The sequence below is a fragment of the Carassius carassius genome, chromosome 21 (genome assembly GCF_963082965.1).
Source record: "Carassius carassius chromosome 21, fCarCar2.1, whole genome shotgun sequence".
In the NCBI taxonomy this organism is placed as follows: domain Eukaryota; kingdom Metazoa; phylum Chordata; class Actinopteri; order Cypriniformes; family Cyprinidae; genus Carassius; species Carassius carassius.
The window spans coordinates 10805615-10827288 of NC_081775.1; the positions used below are offsets into that span (position 1 = coordinate 10805615).

General features: G+C 38.5%; 1 protein-coding gene across 1 annotated transcript in view; it reads left to right on the forward strand.

The window, feature by feature from the left end:
• LOC132097517 (protein bicaudal D homolog 2-like) overlaps positions 1-21674 on the forward strand; it is a 31679-nt gene that overhangs the window by 5685 nt on the left and 4320 nt on the right. Inside the window, exons 4-8 of the mRNA XM_059503286.1 lie at positions 167-319; positions 6972-7418; positions 8287-9147; positions 10614-10793; positions 11509-11660. Of these exons, the coding sequence (XP_059359269.1) occupies positions 167-319; positions 6972-7418; positions 8287-9147; positions 10614-10793; positions 11509-11660 (1793 nt within the window). The remainder of the gene's footprint in view (positions 1-166; positions 320-6971; positions 7419-8286; positions 9148-10613; positions 10794-11508; positions 11661-21674) is intronic.

The following is a 21674-nucleotide window of genomic DNA, read 5'->3' on the forward strand; positions in this document are numbered from 1 at the left end:
GTAAATCATGATACAGTATAATTTTGTGTGAACTGTGCTTTTTGAAAATTTGTATTAAATTGAACAAAGAGAAACTTCCACCACGTAATTGTTCGGATCTAATTTATTTTAGTCCGTTTATTTTTATTTTATATGTTATATGTCTGACTACTCCTGCTGACTCTAGGAGTGTGAGTGCTTGGAGGTGGAGAAAAACCGAATAAGAGAGGAGATGAAGGAGTACAAGACTCGAGAGGTGCGGCAGCTTCAGGATAACAGTGAGTTGGAGGAGGAGAACATCTCCCTGCAGAAACAAGTCTCAGTGCTTAAGGAGAACCAGGTGTGTGAGAATGCAGATCTCATATTTAAGCGTTGTTTGTGGTGGTGTTTTTTTTCTTTATTTATTGAATATCCAACTCTTTCCATAAATATTTCATAGTAACCCTGTGATGCAATTCAACATGTAACATTAATCACTTAATTGTAGTGTTTGCTGGACTTAAAACTAGCCCATAAATTACTCACCCTCAAGTCATCCTAGGTGTATATGAATTTCTTCTTCAGACGAATCCAGTCGGAGTTATATTAAAAATCTTTCAAGCTGTTTCATGGCACTCAGCGGGTGTTGCATGCATCATTCAAAAAGAAGTTAAAAGCCTTCTGTAACAATTCGATGCGTTTTTGTAAGAAAAATATCCATATTCGAATTTTAATCACTTTAATGTAGCTTGCGCCAACAGTTGTACACTGTGTACACTAGGGCTGTGAATTGCCAAGAATGGCAATTCTTGGGGTTGTGGTACGATATGTTGCAATACTGTAAACAAAGCGATATATTGGGATATTTATTATTTTAGGAATAGTATATATTGTAAGGAAAGCTGTTATTAAGAACACACCTGCCTGTGGCTGCGCCCCGCGCAAGCCTCTTCACACGGGTCACGGAACCGAGGCGGCGCCAGCTCAACAGTCCTGCAGTGGATGTTACCACAAAAGCCCAAATGACATCACACTTCAGCTTTGTACACCGAAACATGAACTGGGACAAATCTTTCACCCTACATTACTAGCAGCAAACTACATTAAGCTAACATTAGTGGCGTGCTCTAATGCTAGTATTTCCTGTCACTCAAGATTTGTTTAGAGATGAAGACTGCCATCTAGCGGTCGGGAAATAAACTCAAAACGATACAACCTCCATGAATCTTTTTTTTTTAAAATATCGATATTCCGTTTTTGAGAATCAATACAGTATCACCAAACAAAATATTGAAATACTCACGTGTATCAATATTTTCTTACATCAATAGTGTACACTGTGTTTTCCTGTTTTTTTTGGCAGTCTCCTTACATTCTTCTTTACAAATATTCGTTTTTTACTTCCAATCAGTGACTGTTGTTTTGTTTTGATCTCTCTACTACGCTTTCGCATGCTTCACTTCTGAGTGGGAGTGTGCAAAGGCGACCTCATACGTCATCCTCGCAGAGCTGCTTCCGTGTACAACAGTTAGCACAAGCTAGATTAAATTTATTATTAAGTTTTGAATTGATATTTTTCTTTAAAAAATGCATCGATTCGCTACAGGAGGACTTTGTTCACCCCCCGGAGCCGTGTGAGACACTACTTTTTATGGATAGGCAATTTTTATTTAACTTATTTTGGACCGATGCATGCAACACCTGCTGAGTGAAATGAAACCGCTTGAAAGATCAAAGACCATTTTTAATACAACTCCGACTGGATTCTTCTGAAAGAAGAAAGTCATGTAGACCTAGGATGACTTGAGGTTGAGTAATTTAGGGCTGATTTTCATTTTGGGTCAAGTCAAGTCACCTTTATTTATATAGCGCTTTAAACAAAATACATTGCGTCAAAGCAACTGAACAACATTCATTAGGAAAACAGTGTGTCAATAATGTAAAATGATAGTTAAAGGCAGTTCATCATTGAATTCAGTGATGTCATCTCTGTTCAGTTTAAATAGTGTCTGTGCCTTTATTTGCAATCAAGTCAACGATATCGCTGTAGATTAAGTGTCCTCAACTAAGCAAGCCAGAGGCGACAGCGGCAAGGAACCGAAACTCCATCTGTGACAGAATGGAGAAAAAAACCTTAGGAGAAACCAGGCTCAGTTGGGGGGCCAGTTCTCCTCTGACCAGACGAAACCAGTAGTTCAATTCCAGGCTGCAGCAAAGTCAGATTGTGCAGAAGAATCATCTGTTTCCTGTGGTCTTGTCCTGGTGGTCATCTGAGACAAGGTCTTTACAGGGGATCTGTATCTGGGGCTCTAGTTGTCCTGGTCTCCGCTGTCTTTCAGGGATGTAGAGGTCCTTTCTAGGTGCTGATCCACCATCTGGTCTGGATGCGTACTGGATCCGGGTGACTGCAGTGACCCTCTGATTTGGATACAGACTGGATCTGGTGGCTACGGTGACCTCTGAATAAGAGAGAAACAGACTAATATTAGCGTAGATGCCATTCTTCTAATGATGTAGCAAGTACATCGGGTGTTATGTGAAGTGTTCCCGGTTCCGGTTTACCTAATCAATGCAGCCTAAAAATCCTTTAACGGATTTTGATATTAAAAGCATATTAGTATGTTATGTGTAAGCCAGGTTAAAGAGATGGGTCTTTAATCTAGATTTAAACTGCAAGAGTGTGTCTGCCTCCCGAACAATGTTAGGTAGGTTATTCCAGAGTTTAGGTGCCAAATAGGAAAAGGATCTGCCGCCAGCAGTTGATTTTGATATTCCAGGTATTATCAAATTGCCTGAGTTTTGAGAACGTAGCAGACGTAGAGGATTATAATGTAAAAGGAGCTCATTCAAATACTGAGCCAGTGCAGTGTTGACAGGACCGGGCTAATATGGTCATACTTCCTAGTTCTAGTAAGAACTCTTGCTGCTGCATTTTGGACTAGCTGTAGTTTTAGTAAGCATGCAGAACAACCACCCAATAAAGCATTAGAAATAATCTAACCTTGAGGTCATAAATGCATGGATTAACATTTGCGATCAAATAGCACACCTAGGTTCCTAACAGATGACGAAGAATTGACAGAGCAGCCATCAAGTCTTAGACGGTGTTCTAGGTTATTACAGTTTACAGGACCTACAGTTTTTAGGTCCTATAATTAACACCTCTGTTTTTTCAGAATTTAGCAGTAAGAAATTACTCGTCATCCAGTTTTTTATATCGACTTTGCATTCCATTAGTTTTTCAAATTGGTGTGTTTCACCGGGCCGCGAAGAAATATAGAGCTGAGTTTAATCAGCATAACAGTGAAAGCTAACACCATGTTTCCTGATGATATCTCCCAAGGGTAACATATAAAGCGTGAAGAGTAGCGGCCCTAGTACTGAGCCTTGAGGTACTCCATACTGCACTTGTGATCGATATGATACATCTTCATTCACTGCTACGAACTGATGGCGGTCATATAAGTATGATTTAAACCATGCTAATGCACTTTCATTAATGCCAACAAAGTGTTCAAGTCTATGCAAAAGAATGTTGTGGTAAATTGTGTCAAACGCAGCACTAAGATCCAATAAAACTAATAGAGAAATACACCCACGATCAGATGATAAGAGTAGATCATTTGTAACTCTAAGGAGAGCAGTCTCAGTACTATGATATGGTCTAAATCCTGACTGGAAATCCTCACATATGCCATTTTTCTCTAAGTAAGAATATAATTGTGAGGATACCACCTTTTCTAGTATCTTGGACAGAAAAGGGAGATTCGAGATTGGTCTATAATTAACTAGTTCTTTGGGGTCCAGTTGTGGTTTTTTGATGAGAGGCTTAATAACAGCCAGTTTGAAGGTTTTGGGGACCTATCCTAATGACAATGAGGAATTAATAATAGTCAGAAGAGGATCTATGACTTCTGGAAGCACCTCTTTTAGGAGCTTAAATGGTATAGAGTCTAAAATAAATGTTGTTGGTTTAGATGATTTAACAAGTTTATGCAATTCTTCCTCTCCTATAGTAGAGAATATGGAACTGTTCCTCAGGAGGTCTATAGTGCACTGTCTGATGCGATACTGTAGCTGACTGCTGAATGGTTGCAATTTTCTCTCTAATAGTATCGATTTTAGAAGTAAAGTAGTTCATAACGTCATTACTGCTGTGATGTTGGGAAATGTCAACACTTGTTGAGGCTTTATTTTTCGTTAATTTAGCCACTGTATTGAATAAATACCTGGGGTTATGTTTGTTTTCTTCTAAAAGAGAAGAAAAGTAATCGGATCTAGCAGTTTTTAATGCTTTTCTGTAGGATATGTTACTTTCCCGCCAAGCAATACGAAATACCTCTAGTTTTGTTTTCTTCGAGCTGTGCTCCATTTTTCGGGCTGCTCTCTTTAGGGTGCGAGTATGCTCATTATACCATGGTGTCATACTGGTTTCCTTAACCTTCCTTAAGCGTAAAGGAGCAACTGTATTTAAAATGCTAGAAAAGGGAGAGTCCATAGTTTGTTACATCATCAAGTTGTTCTGAGGTTTTAGATATGCTAAGGAATTTGGATACATCAGGAAGATAACTTAAAAAGCAGTCTTTTGTGGTAGAAGTGATTGTTCTTCCATACTTGTAACAAGAAGTAAAATTTACAATTTTGGCTATATGAAGTTTGCACAAAACTAATTAATGATCTGAGATATCATCACTTGGCTGCATAATTTCAACACTATCAACATCAATTCCATGTGACAGTATTAAATCTAGAGTATGATTTTGACAATGAGTAGGTCCTGAAACATGTTGTCTAACCCCAATGGAGTTCAGAATGTCTATAAATGCTGATCCCAATGCATCTTTGTGATGTATTGGGAACTACCCCTTTAAGTCTTTGCTTATGGAATGTGATTCGCTGGAGATGCCTGGTGATTTTGAATGTGTTTTTTGCAGCTGTTGTCACGGCAGTACAAACACTTCTATTGTAGTGCTTCAGTCTCAGCTGATTTTTAACAAAGCCTTCCTTCTGAGGGACTGCACACAAGAACGGTTTTATTCACGTCCCCCATCAATATTCACAGACACTCAGAGGCTGGAACGCCTTCCTTGTTGGACTGAAAACCGGTTTGCTTAGGGTGAAATCAGACATTAAATATACAAATAAACAAAGCTGAAATGTCCTTGACTTCAATAACTAGACTAGTTATAGTGAACTGATTTAAAAAATGTGTTATGATGCCACTAATTCTGTCTCCAATTGTGATCATATGCAAAGTTTTGGGATTGACACTGAAGTGTGACACTGTGAATGCTAACACTTGAACCTGTTTGGTGTTAAAAGAATAGTTCAGCCAAAAATGACAATGAGCTGAAATTTGAATCACCCTCATGGCTAGCCCAGATGTACTGTAGATGTTTCTTCATTGGAACAGATTTGGAGAAACTCAGCATTTCTCCAAATGAGAGTCCAGAAAGCAAAAAAGAAGAAAAATCTACAAATTTGTTCCAAAGAAGAAACAAACTCATCAAGATCTTAGATGATCTGAGGGTGTGAATTATTCTTTGAAACTTGTTTAGAGATATTTTTATATAAATGCTCCCAAAATGCATGGCCTTGAACTAGTTATTCAGTTCTGTTGTTTATGTACTGTGATATTAATATAAATATGGGTGTCATTTCCTGGGTGAATTTAGAGAGTGGTGCAATAGTCCAGAAACGACTGTGATGTCATGAAGTGGATACAGATCTGGGTTTGTTACTGTATCTAGTAGTTATATGATGCCAGATCACATCAGTAAAGGCAGGCTAATCCAGCCTAACAAGTTTCAGTTTATGACTTCTAGTAACCCTAGTCAAATTGTTTGTTGGTCTTTTCATTAGGTGGTCTTTTCATTTTTGTTGTTATCTAAAACTGTTAAAATTGAAAGAAATATTAAAATAAAAAAATATTTAGTTAAATGTCATGGTAACAATTTTTCAAGTTAAAGTGCTAAAATTAAAAAAATTAAACGTAAAAAATTAAATATATATAAACTGAGGGCTGCACGATTGACAAAATTATAATTGTTGATTATTCACTTGAAATTGTAATTGTTTTTTTTATTAATTACGATTATCACAATTTACATTGAATGATGTTTATACCATTTGTTTAATGCAAATGCATGCTGTATTTTATATGAAAATAAACAAGCTGAAAACACTAACTGAAAAACTTGTAGTGCTTTTCTATAGTATTAAAGGGTTAGTTCACCCAAATAGCAAAATTATGTCATTAATAACTTACTCTCATGTTGTTTCAAACCCGTAAGACCTCCGTTTATCTTAAGAACACCGTTTAAGATATTTTAGATTTAGTCCGAGAACTCTCAGTCCCTCCATTGAAGCTGTGTGTACGGTCTACTGTCCATGTCCAGAAAGGTAAGAAAAACATCTTCAAAGTAGTCCATGTGACATCAGGGGGTCAATTAGAATTTTTTGAAGCATCGAAAATACATTTTGGTCCAAAAATTGCAAAAACTACGACTTTATTCAGCATTTTCTTTTCCGTGTCTGTTGTGAGAGAGAGTTCAAAACAAAGCAGTTTCTAAATCTAAAATATCTTAAACTGTGTTTCCGAAGATGAACGGAGGTCTCGCGATTTTGAACAACATGAGGGTAAGTTATTAATGACATAATTTTGCTATTTGGGTGAACTAACCCTTTAAGCCTCAAATGTCAACTATACATCAGATTGGTTTCTTCTTTAAATTATAAAGTAAAAATCTGAATGGTATTATATTATACTAAAACTAAAATTAAAATAATGGAAAAAAACCCTTAAGATATGTAGAAAGAAAAAAACGCATCATAAGCACACAGAATAACATAAGTGGACTCTGAACGATCAGTTGCTACTTTGAATGATTACATAAATGTGGCATCCATAATTGTAATTGCGATTTAGAAATTCAAATAATTGTGTAGCCCTATATAAACTAATATAAGATGACAAAGGCACAATGATAAATCATTTACTCTCTTGTCCACAGGTGGAGTTTGAGTCAGTGAAGTTGGAGTTGACCCATAAGGATGAGGAGCTGGAGCTGATGAGGGCACAGCTAGAAGAGGCCGGGCGTTTGAGGGAGATCGCAGAGCGTCAGCTGGACGAGGCACTCGAGGCTCTGAAAGAGGAGAGGGAGCAGAAGAACAACCTGAGACGAGAGCTCACCACCCTTACCCTCAACCCATTTGACTCTTTTGGCCACATTGAGCTACAGCTGGATGACAGCCGGGATGGATTGAAGGACAGGGGGGGAGGAGAGGAGGAGGAGATGGACAGTGGGTATAATAACTCCAAAGGGATGGAGAGAAACAGATGCTCCACACCCAGAAACAGTGACGTGTTCCTCAGACCTCAGGCTCCTGGGCTGGTGGCTGATCTCCTGAGTGAGCTGCACCTGTCAGACAGCCAGAAACTCAAGCAGCAGCTGCTGCAGGTGAGGAAACTGGTTCAAATACTTCATGAGCTGTGTCAGCATTTTCATATCAAAGCTTTATTACTGGAGACTTTCTGAGAATTATTTGTCTTGTGTTTTTGTGTTTATATATGACCAATATCTCAGAAATTTACATCCATCACCATGACATTGGTTTCATTATTCTTGAGACCGGTTATAAATCAGGGGTCAAGTGAGGATTATATTGGCTGATGTCAGTCTATTCAGATCTAATCTCATACCAAAGATTAAAAGATTCAAACCCTGTGATGTAAATTCCTGTAAAATGGTCATGTGGGGTTTCTTATTTTTAACTCCGCATTTTTATGCATGAAACCTTCATCTGGCATGAAACCATCATCTGACATGAAAACTACTTCCTGTTTCATACCACTTCCTGCTCAGATGTACAGTACCATCAAGTCAGTTACTAAGAAACAAGTGTTTTTCACCCAGCCAGATAGTCCAGTTTTCTTTTTTATTATTAAAATGTATTTGTATCAATGATTATATTGATTTGATTATAATTATTATTTTTAAGTTATTGTTTTGACCTTTCTGCCTTTGTTGTATAGGAAAGTTAGGAGAATGGGAAAGGATACTGGTTTACTCAAAGTGCTGTGATTTTCAGAATTTGACACTTACTAAAACATAAAAAAAAATTGTGAATGAAATTTAAAGCCCTTTAATTAGCATAAATCATTCTGAAGTGGTCCTCCTTTAAAAGTCTGTTTAGTTCTAGTGTCTTTAGTAAGTTTCTCTTTAGTGTTGTTGTTTTCCAAAACACTTGAATTGAATTAGTCAATCGGAATAAATCTTCATGATCCTTGTTTTTGAGAGCCCATATTGTTTGTGTACCCTTGTCCAGGTGGAGAGAGAGAAAGCCACACTGAGCAGCACTGTGCATGACCTCCAGCAGCAGTTATCCCAGTCTGAAGATGCTCTCAGTGAGCAACGGGTGAAGATGGAACAGCTGACCCAACATTTGGAGACCCTTCAGGGCACTGCCTTGAAAAGACCTGCTGAACGAGAGAATGGAATGAGCCCGTCTCCCAGGCCTCTTCAGAACCAAGAAGCCAAAAATGTCATCAGCTACTATGAAGTGGATGCCAAAAGCACAGAGGTGCTAGAGTGCCGCATGCAAGCGGTAAATGAGGAGCTTGTGTATCTGCGCGAGGAGCTGAAAGAGGCTGGTGAACACTCCAAAGCCCTGGAGGAGCGCTACAAGCAGGAGAAAGAACGCTGGAGGGGTGAGGCACAGGAACTCGCTGATAAAATACGACAGTGTATCGCTGCTAGCCGACAGGACCAGGAGCGAATTGGACAGTTAGAACGGGAAATTGGCGCCACACGGCAGGTCGCCACTGACTCTGAAGGCCACCTTAGTGCTGCTCAGGAGGAGCTTCTGGCCTTCTCTGAGGAGCTGGCCAACCTTTACCATCATGTGTGTGTTTGTAACAACCTCACACCCAGTCGCGTTACACTGGATTACTACCGTGAAGGAGCACAAACCGGGAGAACGCACAGCCATTTGCAGCAGCACCACTATCACAGATCCCTCCGCAGACACAGGCGGTCGGGTGAAGTGTTGTACCTGGGCAGTGGAGGAAGCGGAGACACATCATCTAGCTGCGGAAGTTGTCCAGGGTCTCCTACACTAGACTTCAGGGACCCAACCAATGTGCGCCATCTGGTTGCTGTCATACGATGCCAGATTAAACATTTACAGGTATGTTTTATGTCATTTCTTGTTTCTCTTTTTATTTGTTTTCCCATTACACTTTGATCACGACAGCCTTAGCTTTTGTTTTAATTGCTCCCTTATCTTAAATTGCCTGGGGGGTATTTTGTTTCAACTTGATGGCATTTCTGCCCAAGTGCCTAATTTCCAACCTCAGCACTTTATTGTAGGTATATTGTAGGTATTTTTTTCACAATTTTTTTTTTCTTGATCAATCAAAAACATGTCTAATTAATTGAAAACATGAAATTTACATAGTGTAACTGCAAAAATTAAGGCTTTATGAAATGCATTAGATTTTTTTCTCAAATTTATTTTTATTTTTACCACAGTCTGTGTTTTCTATTAATTATCTGGATTCCATTTTAATGGTTTCATCAAACTTTTATTCATTTTATTGTGTATTTAAATTCAATATTATTTTTTTGTAACATACATGGTTATATGGAGAGCATATAACCAGCAGTGAAATGTAGTAAAAAAAAAAAGTGTTCAGCCTTCCATGTTGCTCAACGGCAAAGGGATGCTGTGGACCGGATTAAAAATAAAGAATTTTCTGGTAATTAAATTCTGCTAAATATTTCATAATATCATTACATTAGGCTAAGTAATATTTGTCACAGGTTCTTCACGGTAAACTGAACTTTTATTGTTTTGAAGACCTATAAGTTTCTGTTTATATGATATGATGATAGATTTTCTCAAAAGAAATGCTGATGAAGTGACTCTCAGAGCAGTTTTCGATATGGTCATGTGTTCATATACTCAGCAGAGGCTGAAATTACTGCAAGCATCACGCGCGCTTCATTATGTGTGAAGTAAACGAAACCGTTCGTCTGCACTCCACACCATTCATTCAGTCACACAGAATATGCAGGATTCATATTTAAATGTCTTAGTATTTTGCGGCTTAATATTCACAGACACTAGTCCATATCACATTTTAATTTTAGTGTACTGACCTTCATTTGATTTATTCATCCAAAATTTGGCAAATTCTGTGACATTAAACATGAAACAGTAAATTCCATTTTTATGACAGGATTCCACGATTCTGTCCGTGTTTTCTGCAATATGGAAATCATAGGGCCCTGTAGTTAAAATTGAAAGGGTAATATAATATGGTAATATAAGGAAATGTACACACAACAAATCTATATTATATATTAATGTATCCTAAAATGAAAAGCATGAAATTTGAACTGATTAGACCAGGCTGCCTTAGGACGGCTGCCTGAATCCGTTTTAACCACAACATTCAGATTATAGCTGCACTTTTGCTTTGTCAGCTCAAGAAAACAAAATAATGTTCAATATCAGTATCTAAATCTGTTTTCTTTATTGCCATTTTTGACTTACTTTTCTGTTTTTATGCTATGATCATGAATATTTTAATATGTCATGCATTTAATATGTTATGAATTTTTTTATACTTCTTTTTGAAACTTTTCCAGGTGGCGGTGGACCTGTGCAGGCAGCGTAACCTGTTGTCCTCTCCAGCAGCAGGAGAGAGCACTGAATCAGACCGTGACACAGAGGCACTCATCGAGGAGGTGCTAAAACTGAAGTCCCTCCTGAGCACCAAGAGAGAGCAGATAGCCACACTCCGAACTGTCCTAAAGGCCAATAAACAGGTACAGATGTTAGATTTTTATTTATTTATTTATTTTTGTAGTTGTCTGGAATTTATTGGTGAGCTCAAAAAGAACTAAGAAAAGAAAAACAATCACATTCGTACATGCATAAATTATTCCAACCATAATAAAGAATGAAATACAGATGCATAAGTGCCAGAAGAGTTTAAAACATGGACCATCCTACAATATGCACTGTTCAAAAAGCATGCAGCTTTAATTTTAATTGCTCAATTTAAGTCATCTGCCTGAGGGTAAAGGAATAAAAAAAAAATGTCTGGCCGGATGTATGGGAATTGACAAGGATGTCAGTAGGTTTCAGAGTAGATACAAACCAACATTTTTCAAAGTAATGCAAAAACAAAAGTGCTGCATGGGGTATAAAGTCTCGGTGCTCTTTGGTTGTGGGATAGTAAATCTCTGAAGACAAGAACTCCAAGGCACTCGAATATCTTATTCGATTGCCTTGGAGTTCTTGTCTTCAGAAACCAACATTTTTGTTAGATCAAGCAAGAATCATTAATAACCATCGCTTATACTCTTTAAATGGCCAAATATAGGTTGATTAGGCAAAAATGGTTTGAATAGTGTGAAATGTACCATATTTATGCTGTTTGGAGAATGTTCCTAACTCGAGCACATGGTTACCTTTGATGTAAATCAGATCATATAACTGCTTTACTGTTTTATTTTATGATTTTGTTTTTTTTCTCAGACGGCCGAGTTGGCTTTAACCAATCTGAAGACAAAGTACGAGACTGAGAAGAGTATGGTGACAGACACTATGAAGAAGCTGAGAAATGAACTGAAGGCCCTGAAGGAGGATGCAGCCACCTTCTCCTCCCTTCGCGTCATGTTCGCAAGCAGGTATGATGGGATTACACATGCTTCAAATGCTTTGTGCGCTCACGGGTCATGGGAGTTTCTCAGGTCATTGTTCGTACAGCACATAACTCATTTCCTGTGAGGCCATCCTTAAAAATATTCTTGTTTGCCGTAACCCGACCGACCCTGTCAATTTAGCACCGACTCAATTATTTGTATTTTTTTTGCTTTTAGTCCGACCGACTTGCCGATTGTAAATTTGCGTTAACACCGACAAATTTTTTTTTACTCTTCAAACAACTAATACAAAAGCAATAAAATACTATTAATTATATTTATGTAAGTATTGTAAATATATAAATTTCCTAAGCCTACATACAAATGAAGGCTATCTTAAACCCGTGACGTCATCTATGTTTACACTATTGGTTAACGGATGTCACACTATGGCCTGTGCATTCGCTTCATCTCATACTCTCAGTCAGAGTCAACGGTTCGCGCTTGGTAATGATGGCTGCGGCTGCAGTAAACAAAATGTTCCTGGTCTCTGTTCAAAGTCATACGGGTTCGGGCACCATAATACATCTAAAAAAATTCATTAAAACAGCTAGACACCGCTTTTACTTGGCACGAAGTTCTGGAAAAACAGTGCCCAGATCTTTTCCCATCCATTCTCACGTCTAGTCTAAAACCATGACCGTGTCGACTGTCACTTTATGTTCGAAAATCTATTGCACGAATCAACCAACACAAGTTTCGAAAACGAAAATAGGAAATTGATTTTAACGACCTTCTCTCGGAGCGCGTCCAGGTGTTTTTTTTTTTTTTTTCTTTTTTTTTTGAACAGGTGTCACAGAGCAACTGCAGCTTGGGCACCGTTTAGTTTTCTATTGAGCCAGGACACACAAGCTTAACAGCAAATAATACTTCTGCACAATGTTTCTCTTTTTACAACAGAAATGTGAATTCTGGCGGTATTCAGACAGTCTCATGCATACAGATACAGATTCGGGCTAGAATCACCTAGCTGTCAAAATAGCTGAAAAACTAAATTCTAATTTTTTGCTTAAATGCATAATTTCAGGTAGGGTAAAGAAAAGCTTTTTGCTTCTCTTCTGAGGCTCAAGTGCATTGAGCAAAATATAACTGCACTTTATTTAAAGAATTAGAACACATGACTGTGAAAAAACAACATAATATTTAAAATAATTTTTATGAACCATTTATTATTAAGTTGCTTAAAGAACCATAAACAAAACAGCGTCATGTATGCATGCATTGTTAAATAAATAAAAAGGGCGGAAAACCAGTCACACAGAATACATTTTTTCATTTAAAAACATGAGATGCAGTGGGATGGGGAACAAAAACCCAACATAAAGTCTCGAGATATTTTTAGAAAATTAAATTACATGTATTAATTTTACAAGTCTTTCTAAACATGCGGCTCTCTTGTGCAAGATGCGAGTCCAACGGTGTCTCTCTAGAAAATGCGCGAAATATGCGTTGTGTGTGAACGGCTTGGTTTCAGTTTTGATGTTAACAAGATCTTCTCCACATTGATGTTCTCTTTTTTTTTTTTTTTTTTTTGTGGCTTCAACTGGATAGGCTAACATAACCTTATAATGCAATGCCACATACATCGTCATCGCATCTCGTGCGCCACTGATAAAGATCAAGTATGAGACCGCAGTTACTGCGTGTCGAGCTCGTCCGCCTTTGAAAGTTGTGTAGACATGGCTGTGCGCGCGGCGAGATGGAATGGAACACGGACTGTGAAGTACCAGGACTCATAAGGCAGCTTTATGGAAGTTAAATAATGACATATGTCTTTGAAACAAAAAAGCATGCTTAATAGCACTAACTGAAAAATAATGCATTGCTTAACATTACTTGCATTTTAATGCCTTGTATTTACAGGGCTTGCATTTTTAGGTCCTGAAATTTAACATAGTTGTTCGTTTAAGCTGTGAATATTTCAATTCAAAATATTTCACACACCTTTTCATAATTAAAAAATCAATAATTCATATTCACGTTCCAGAATTCACTTCTAAAATATTCAATCAGTTTAAAAATACGATGTATAATATTCGACAGGCAAATTTCGGTCCATTTTATTTCACTTTCCAAATTCGCTTCCACAAATTCAGTGGTTAAAATTCGGCAGATAATTCGCCCTTTCACATCCGGGAGCTGCAGGAATAGCAGTAGAGCACTGAGGAATGATCTCCATCTGCTGTCAGTCGCTCACCAGCAGGTGGTGCAAGCGGCTGCTGATTAAGACCAAAGCAACAGGTGGATTAAGTAATACAGTTACAAAAACTGATCTGCATAAATGGAGCAGACGCTAAACAGAAGTTTTGATTATCGGGGCATGTGGAAAAGCTGATTGTGTGAATGTTTATTTCAACATCTTTGCCGTTACCATAGACTGTATAAAGTCTGTTACCCGTAGCCTACAAGTAAGCAGCATTCTCTACCACAAAGGAGCTTATAATGGTGTTTTACCCAACGCTGAAGTACTAACTTCAGCAGAACTAACATTACATCTAAGGAAGACTTGCTTTCGGTTGTTTAGTTTCCGTAACTTTGTGTCATGGCTTGTGTGTCGCTGTGCTGTAATACTGGGGATCCCCTCACGTCACACTCCAGGATTCCCCAATGACGAGTAACGCTCCTCAATTAATTAATACTGTGATATAAGACCTCAGATCTGAGAATACACTTTATTGATGATTATGCAAACTTTATACAGGCAAGCAGGAGGTCAAAAAGAATGCAACGCGCTGCATTTTCTTTATAATTGATTTCCATTACCACTGATCTATAAAGTCGACAGTCCCACAAAGATATCAACACCATGATTAGTTTTAACAATATGCAACCAATTTATATTAATCTTAAAATATTAGTTAAAAACAATCTAGGTATATTCTGAAAATTTAAACTGAAGAAATTATTGACGTGCTACTGCACCCAAGGGACCATCTGACAATTCCACTGACTGGGTTAAAAGGTCCAATGTGTTTTAATAAAAATTTTATACAACACTGTAAGGGAAACAGGTCAATTTAGCTCAAAGGGAATCGTTTAAGATTTTAAAGGGAATTTGAACAGAATCACTGTTTCATGGCTGATCACTGAGACGCCCTGCGATTCACTGAACGAGCCGTTTAACATCAAATCTGCTCTGGATATTAATATCCAAAGTATAGTGAAAACACTATCAATTAGCACAGTAACAAGATCGGCAGTTTAAGACATTAACTTGTAAGCACAAAACACAAGATACTTCTCTTTTCAATATGAATAAGGTTTTATTAGATAAATCTAAGACATATAAACTAATCTAACACATGAACGCACGCACTCACACATTCACACAAGTTGCAGGAAGATCGAAAGTTAGGGAAGAATGAGTTTAAGAGAATGGAAATGTGGAATCCCAAGTTTACAGCAATACGTTAAATTGCATAGACATGAACAACCATTAATCACTTAATTAGCCCTCCTATTGAGTTCCTCAATAAGGTTAAAATTATATTAGATACACCATTAAAGGTCACAGTCGGGAGGTAAAGTTACTTGTGTCTCCTGTGAAAAGGGAGACCCCTTTGTTGTCGTTGAAAGGGGTTTCCCGATGTCGCTGATTGACTGGAAGTTCAGTAGTTGCTGAAGTGACGTCTTGGATATGCCCGTGGTTGGGCGTTGGCTGAAGATGCAGAGTTGTGTGGCTGGTTAAAGTTGAACGGGCACTCGAGGTCAGACGTTGGAGACTCGATGTTACAAAACTTAACTCAGAACACGAAACTCTCAAACTGAAAAGAAAAAAAGTAAAGTTTGGCGAGACTAGGTGGTGTTTCTTCTCATCGTGGCTAAGTAGCAGCAGGCGTGCAGGCCAAAGCATGCTGGAACCGCGCTTACATGCATTTATGCAGATCAGTTTTTGTAACTGTATTACTTAATCCACCTGTTGCTTTGGTCTTAATCAGCAGCCGCTTTCACCACCTGCTGGTGAGCGACTGACAGCGGATGGAGATCATTCCTCAGTGCTCTACTGCTATTCCTGCAGCTCCCGGATGTGAAAGGGCAAATTATCTGCAGAATTTTAACCACTGAATTTCTGGAAGCGAATTTGAAAAGTGAAATAAAAAGGACCGAAATTTGCCTGTCGAATATTATACATCGTATTTTTAAACTGATTGAATATTTTGGAAGTGAATTCTGGAATGTGAATATGAATTATTGATTTTTTAATTATGAAAAGGCGTGTGAAATATTTTGAATTTGAAATATTCACAGCTTAAACGAACAACTATGTTAAATTTCAGGACCTGAAAATGCAAGCCCTAGAAATACAAGGCATTAAAATGCAAGTAATGTTAATGCAATGCATTATTTTTTCAGTCAGTGCTATTCAGCATGCTTTTTTGTTTCAAAGACATATGTCATTATTTTACTTCCATACAGCTTCCTTAATGCACACCTAAAATTGCATTCGAATGTGGATTTTTATTTTAAATTCAGCGAATATTCGAAAAACGATTTTTTTTGACAGCCCTAGAAAATCGCCTATGCGATTTGTTGTTGTTGTTGAAATTTAATCGTAAACAAAGCCATGTTGAAGCCTGCAGTAAATGTTTTGCTTATTGCTTATTGTTTTTCGAAAATGTTGCACTCCTGTTTGTCATTGTGCACGTAACTTCACGGCAATAACTTATCAGAAATATTGGTCTTTACCAATATATTGAATCTTTACATTCGTCCTGCCTGTTGTCCATGGATTTACCTATATTTGGTGTTATTTGCCGTATAAAACTTATTTAGACTTGCAAAACCGATTTTGCAATCGGTTCAATGAACACTTGTCTCTCAAATCAAACAGGATTTTTTTCACAAAAGTGACAACCCAAGAAAGCAAAGTAAACATTCTCTCATTTGTAGGTTGCATTGATACGTAGCGGTGGATGCAAGTAAAACAGTACCTCATTTTTTTTTCTTCTCACCTGAAATTCATGCAATAAACATGTTTTTGACAAAGATTTAAATTTGTTTGTAGTCCATATAGCATGCATCAAAATGAGGTTTGCAGTGATGCGCCCGAAGGCACGTGTTGAAGACCCAGTCAGTGTCAGGATATGCTAATTTGTTTAAATTCATACCTACGTCATCACCATCACAAAAATTTACTTTTTTTTTTTTTTTTACATTACTCCAGTCGGAAAAGGGTGGTTTGCCCACTTCAGGTTGGTGGAGAGTTCCTGCCTCAAGTGGAGGAGTTTAAGTATCTTGGGGTCTTGTTCACGAGTGAGGGAAGGATGGAACGGGAGATTGACAGACGGATCGGTGCAGCTTCTGCAGTAATGTACCGGTCTGTCGTGGTGAAGAAAGAGTTTACCTCTCGATTTACCGGTCAATCTACGTTCCTACTCTCACCTATGGTCATGAGCTTTTTTGTCATGACCGAAAGGACAAGATCCCGGATACAGGCGGCCGAAATGAGCTTTCTCCGCAGGGTGGCTGGGCGATCCCTTAGAGATAGGGTGAGAAGCTCAGTCACCCGGGAGGAGCTCAGAGTAGAGCCGCTGCTCCTCCACATCGAGAGGGGTCAGCTGAGGTGGCTCGGGCATCTGTTCCGGATGCCTCCTGGACGCCTTCCCGGGAAGGTGTTCCGGGCGCGTCCCACTGGGAGGAGACCACGGGGAAGACCTAGGACACGCTGGAGAGACTATGTCTCCAGGCTGGCCTGGGAACGCCTCGGTGTCCCCCCAGAAGAGCTGGAGGAAGTGTCTAGGGAGAGGGAAGTCTGGGGTTCTCTGCTTAGACTGCTGCCCCCGCGACCCGGCCCCGGATAAGCGGAAGAAGATGGATGGATGGATGGATGGATGGACATTGAAACTTGAAAAAAAAAAAAAGACCGACCTACTGACCTTTTTTTTTTTTTTTTTTTTTTTTTTTTTTTAAATTACTGTTACTGCAAACCAAAATATTTTTAAGGAAGGCCTGAGTGATGTTAGGGGTTTTAAGGTTAAACTGGTTTGATTTATGGACAGAGTGCAAATTAGTTCATGGGAGAAGTTGATACTCTCTGTTCCAGCTTTCACTTGTCAATTGAGGAACAACCAATCAATTTTAGTAATATTTTTTTGGATGATTGGTTATCTTTTATACATAAATTATCAGCTGACATGATGTAAGGTTTATAGCTATTTTTTTTAGTCACAGTATATCCCGCAATGTGGTGAAAAAGATGCAGGCAGCGTTTGTTTACATTTGTAGAAAGACATATGTTAGGAGTTTGAATAAAGAGTCGTAGAGATTAGACAGTCATGACCCTGTTTAAAGAGTAAGATAATAAGATCATAATCTCCAGGCCCAGTCTCTCACGAGCTCCCTGATCCCATGTGCAGACGAGAGCAGCTCACTGAGAGATCAAGTATCAAGAGAACAGAGAGCAGTGCAAGCAAGGATAACGTTTTCAGTCAAGTAACTGTAAAAGGAAAAATCTAGACCTCCTTAGAACATTAATATAAACTCATGTGGTATGCAACATTTTTTTTGAATAATTTAAGTAAGGAATAATTAGCCTTTCGCCGAGCCCCGCCCCCCTTAGTTACTGTTGCTACTTCCGACAAACAAATGGTCAAACACGACCAGCGCGACAGATTGCCATGACGGGAAGAGGTATACCCGTGCGTGTCAGTGACCTTTTTTGGAGTAATACCCTCGCGACATCCTCCAGATCGAGGCAAAAGGGGTTACAGTATGCCATGGAGGGAAAAAAGCGAAATCTGAGAAACACCATGACCTGTACCTCAAATGTAACCAGCACAGCCTGGTGTACCAGTCATGCTCTTGCACTGCCGGGAAAGTTCTCTTTCATATGTTATGGTCTATTATTGTCTATTGCGAGTAGCTATTTTTATTATTATCTTGGTGAGTAAAGGTTTTAAAAATGATAACTAAATACTAATTGAGTCTTAAATGCATAATGTAGACATATAGGCTAGCCTATATAGGCTAATCTTGGCATTATTCTTTTATTAAATTTCAGCTGCTATGGCGAAGCAAATAAGTCTTTATCTTAATTAATTTCGTTATTGCCAAATACCCATCTTAATTTAGAATTTATCTTAATTAATTTTTTTTTAAGAAAGACTCGTTTTTATTGGTGCGTTGGCCTATTTATATGCTAAATGAGTCTATACCTAGGGCTATTTAGAGTTCTGAGATGTTACGATGTCACAGAGGACTTATTTTATTTCTTTGTTCAAACTTCCAAGTGGTCTATTACGTTAGTCATGTATAAATTGTTAAAACATGTATAAATGACTCATTCTTGACAAAAGGCAAAAGAGCTGTGTGCGTGCGTACATTTGAATAATGTCGGGCTGTAAACGGGTTTCGGGCTTTTAAAAAGCTGTCAATCAAAATGTACTTGTCTGGCTCGGACCGAAATCTGTCGGGCTCGGGTCCTGTCGGGCCTAACTTTTAAGGCCCGATTACAGCTCTATTCTAGTGTCCGATTTACAAACGCCGTGGGCGCACCGCTTCACCATCTTGCTTGGAGTCAAAGTTTGTCGGAACTGCCTCACATAGTAAGGGTTGCTATGATGTGTGATTGGACAATGGCCGTTTTGGGGGAGGGGCCGGTGAAAGGCTAATTGACGACTTAAATCATACTACGGTTACCACACCTCAAGACATCGATCAGATGATTTATTTAAAGGGATTCGTCTGGTTTTTGTACTTAAATCACTACTGTGAGTAGGACTATTTCTTCCGCATCTCATCCAACGCTTCTTTTGCTAGTACCAAAATGTCGTTTTAAAGCTGGTAATGGAGGCTTGAGCCATTGATAGCGTTCTAATGCAGTTATTAGAAAGAGAGCGAGAGTGACAGAGAGAGAGAGCGAGAGAGAGAGCGAGCGCCTGTGTGAATTAGGCTAACGCACCACTGTGCGTTTCTAAACACTCTTCTGCTGCAGTGAGAAATGTCATGTGTAGCCTTTAAGTTGCTACACTATATAGGCTTACTTAAAAAATCGTCAGGGCAGCGCTGAAAACACCTTTTTGTGCAAACTGCATTACTGCGTTATTCCAGTAAACTCTGCAAAGTGATATGGAACTGTAATGCGGTCAAGAGAGCTGCCTGGAACTACGTTCGCCATGCGTTTCCCAGAAAATAATTGCACATCTCAGGACGTTCGTCAGCCAATCAGATTCAAGCATTCAACGGCCACGTAGTATAACCTGAGATAAATGCAGATTTGTAAAGATTTCAACCAACCATATAACTTGTTGGAACACTTTTCATCAGTTTTCACGTTTCTTTAATGATTTCAGTAAATTATATAAAAAAAAAAAAAGAAAGACGTTTAAAGCAGCCGTTTTGATGTGCATGTTATTTATTGTCTTAAAATAGTGATAAAATGCATGATTTGTGGAAAGTTTGTGGTCAGTAAGAATTCAGCATGAATTGGAAATAGAGTAAAAACAGTAATATTGTGAGTTGTACATAATACACATTTTGTGGAATTTTTTTTGTTAGGATTCTTTTTGATGAATAGAAAGTTTATTTAGCTTTTTTTTATATAAATATTTTGTAACATTATATAACGTTAATGTCATTTCCATCAATTTAATGCATCCTTGCTAATTGCTTTATAAAACTGACCACAAACTTTTAAATGGGATTATGTTAGGGCTGGACGATTAATCGAAAAGTAATCGAAACCGAAATTTAGAACCTCTAACCGACGTAATTTTCCCATGTCGGTTATTTCGATTATTTCCTGTTAATACTTCCCCCTTAAAACCTTGTGTAGCCACATGATTCTGCCAGTCAGTGGCATAAAAGCAAAACACGGAGGTGAACGCTGGTTCAACAAATAGTGATGGCGCGCGAGCGGTGAGCCTAGAGTCTTCACTAAACTTTGTCAGTTGTATTTGTTTTATGGTTTGGACATTCAAGCGATTAGACGATCGGATGTGTATTATTATATCGAGCTACCATGTTCGCGCAGCTACATTGTGGCACGAAAACTCATAGCTGTGAAGATCGCGCGCACAGAGGAACGCAGTTGTCAGTGCTGTCCTGTGATTTATCACTAAAGTATCTTAGAATCTCAAAACCTATAGAGACGGTATGACTAATTCACACACGCAATCACTCGTACTGGTACTGTTTACCTTTAATCTTTATTTATCTCTTACACCGAGCACTAATATGTAAGAAATGTTACAAACATAGATAAAATAACTGCTGATAGTGAGCTATGATCGTTCTTTCAATAGGAAAAAATATCACACCCTTTAATAGTCGATCACAACCATTTGGCTGAGGCCAGTCTAAAAAGACGCTCAGGACAGTTGACAGAATGCTGCTGCCTGCCGACACGAAAGCGTATCATTTTCACGTGTTATTAAGCCTTGCCACTTGCAAATGTAACCATTCAAAAGACTTTAAAGCATTCAAACACAAGACGTGGAAAAGCTGAACTGAGTAGCTGGTGACTCGCGCACGCGGAGAGAGAGCCGCGTCTCACAGACAGCGACACTGAACCGACCTCTCGTTTGCAAAGTTCTCCTTTAAGTTCCTCCTGCACCTCAACGAACAAAAACAAATCGCAGTTTAAACAAACAGAAAAGGATGTGTAAGAGCCCACTTCAGCACCGCGGTGTTCTGGTGTTCAGGGCTCACGCAGTGTAGGCGTATCAAAACACTTGAACACCGAATTTGTCTGTTTTTGCTCTTGTGCCGACAAATACATAAAAAATATGTGAAAATAACCGTCTTGGATAGTATGTTCGAAAAAAACTGTCAGTTATGTCTTAAGTTAAAGTAAACAGTTGAGAAAAAAATCGTATGTGTATTATATTGGATGCATTTATTGTCTCTTAAAGTGACCACGCCTAATAGGGCTTGGGCGCCGCGTTGCATTCTGGGACGTGGCGGGCATGTTGATGAACAAATAAACAGAACGAACATACAAATTAAACACTTTCAAACAGGGCCCACTGGTACAACCTGAACCCCGCAAACCCCAACTAT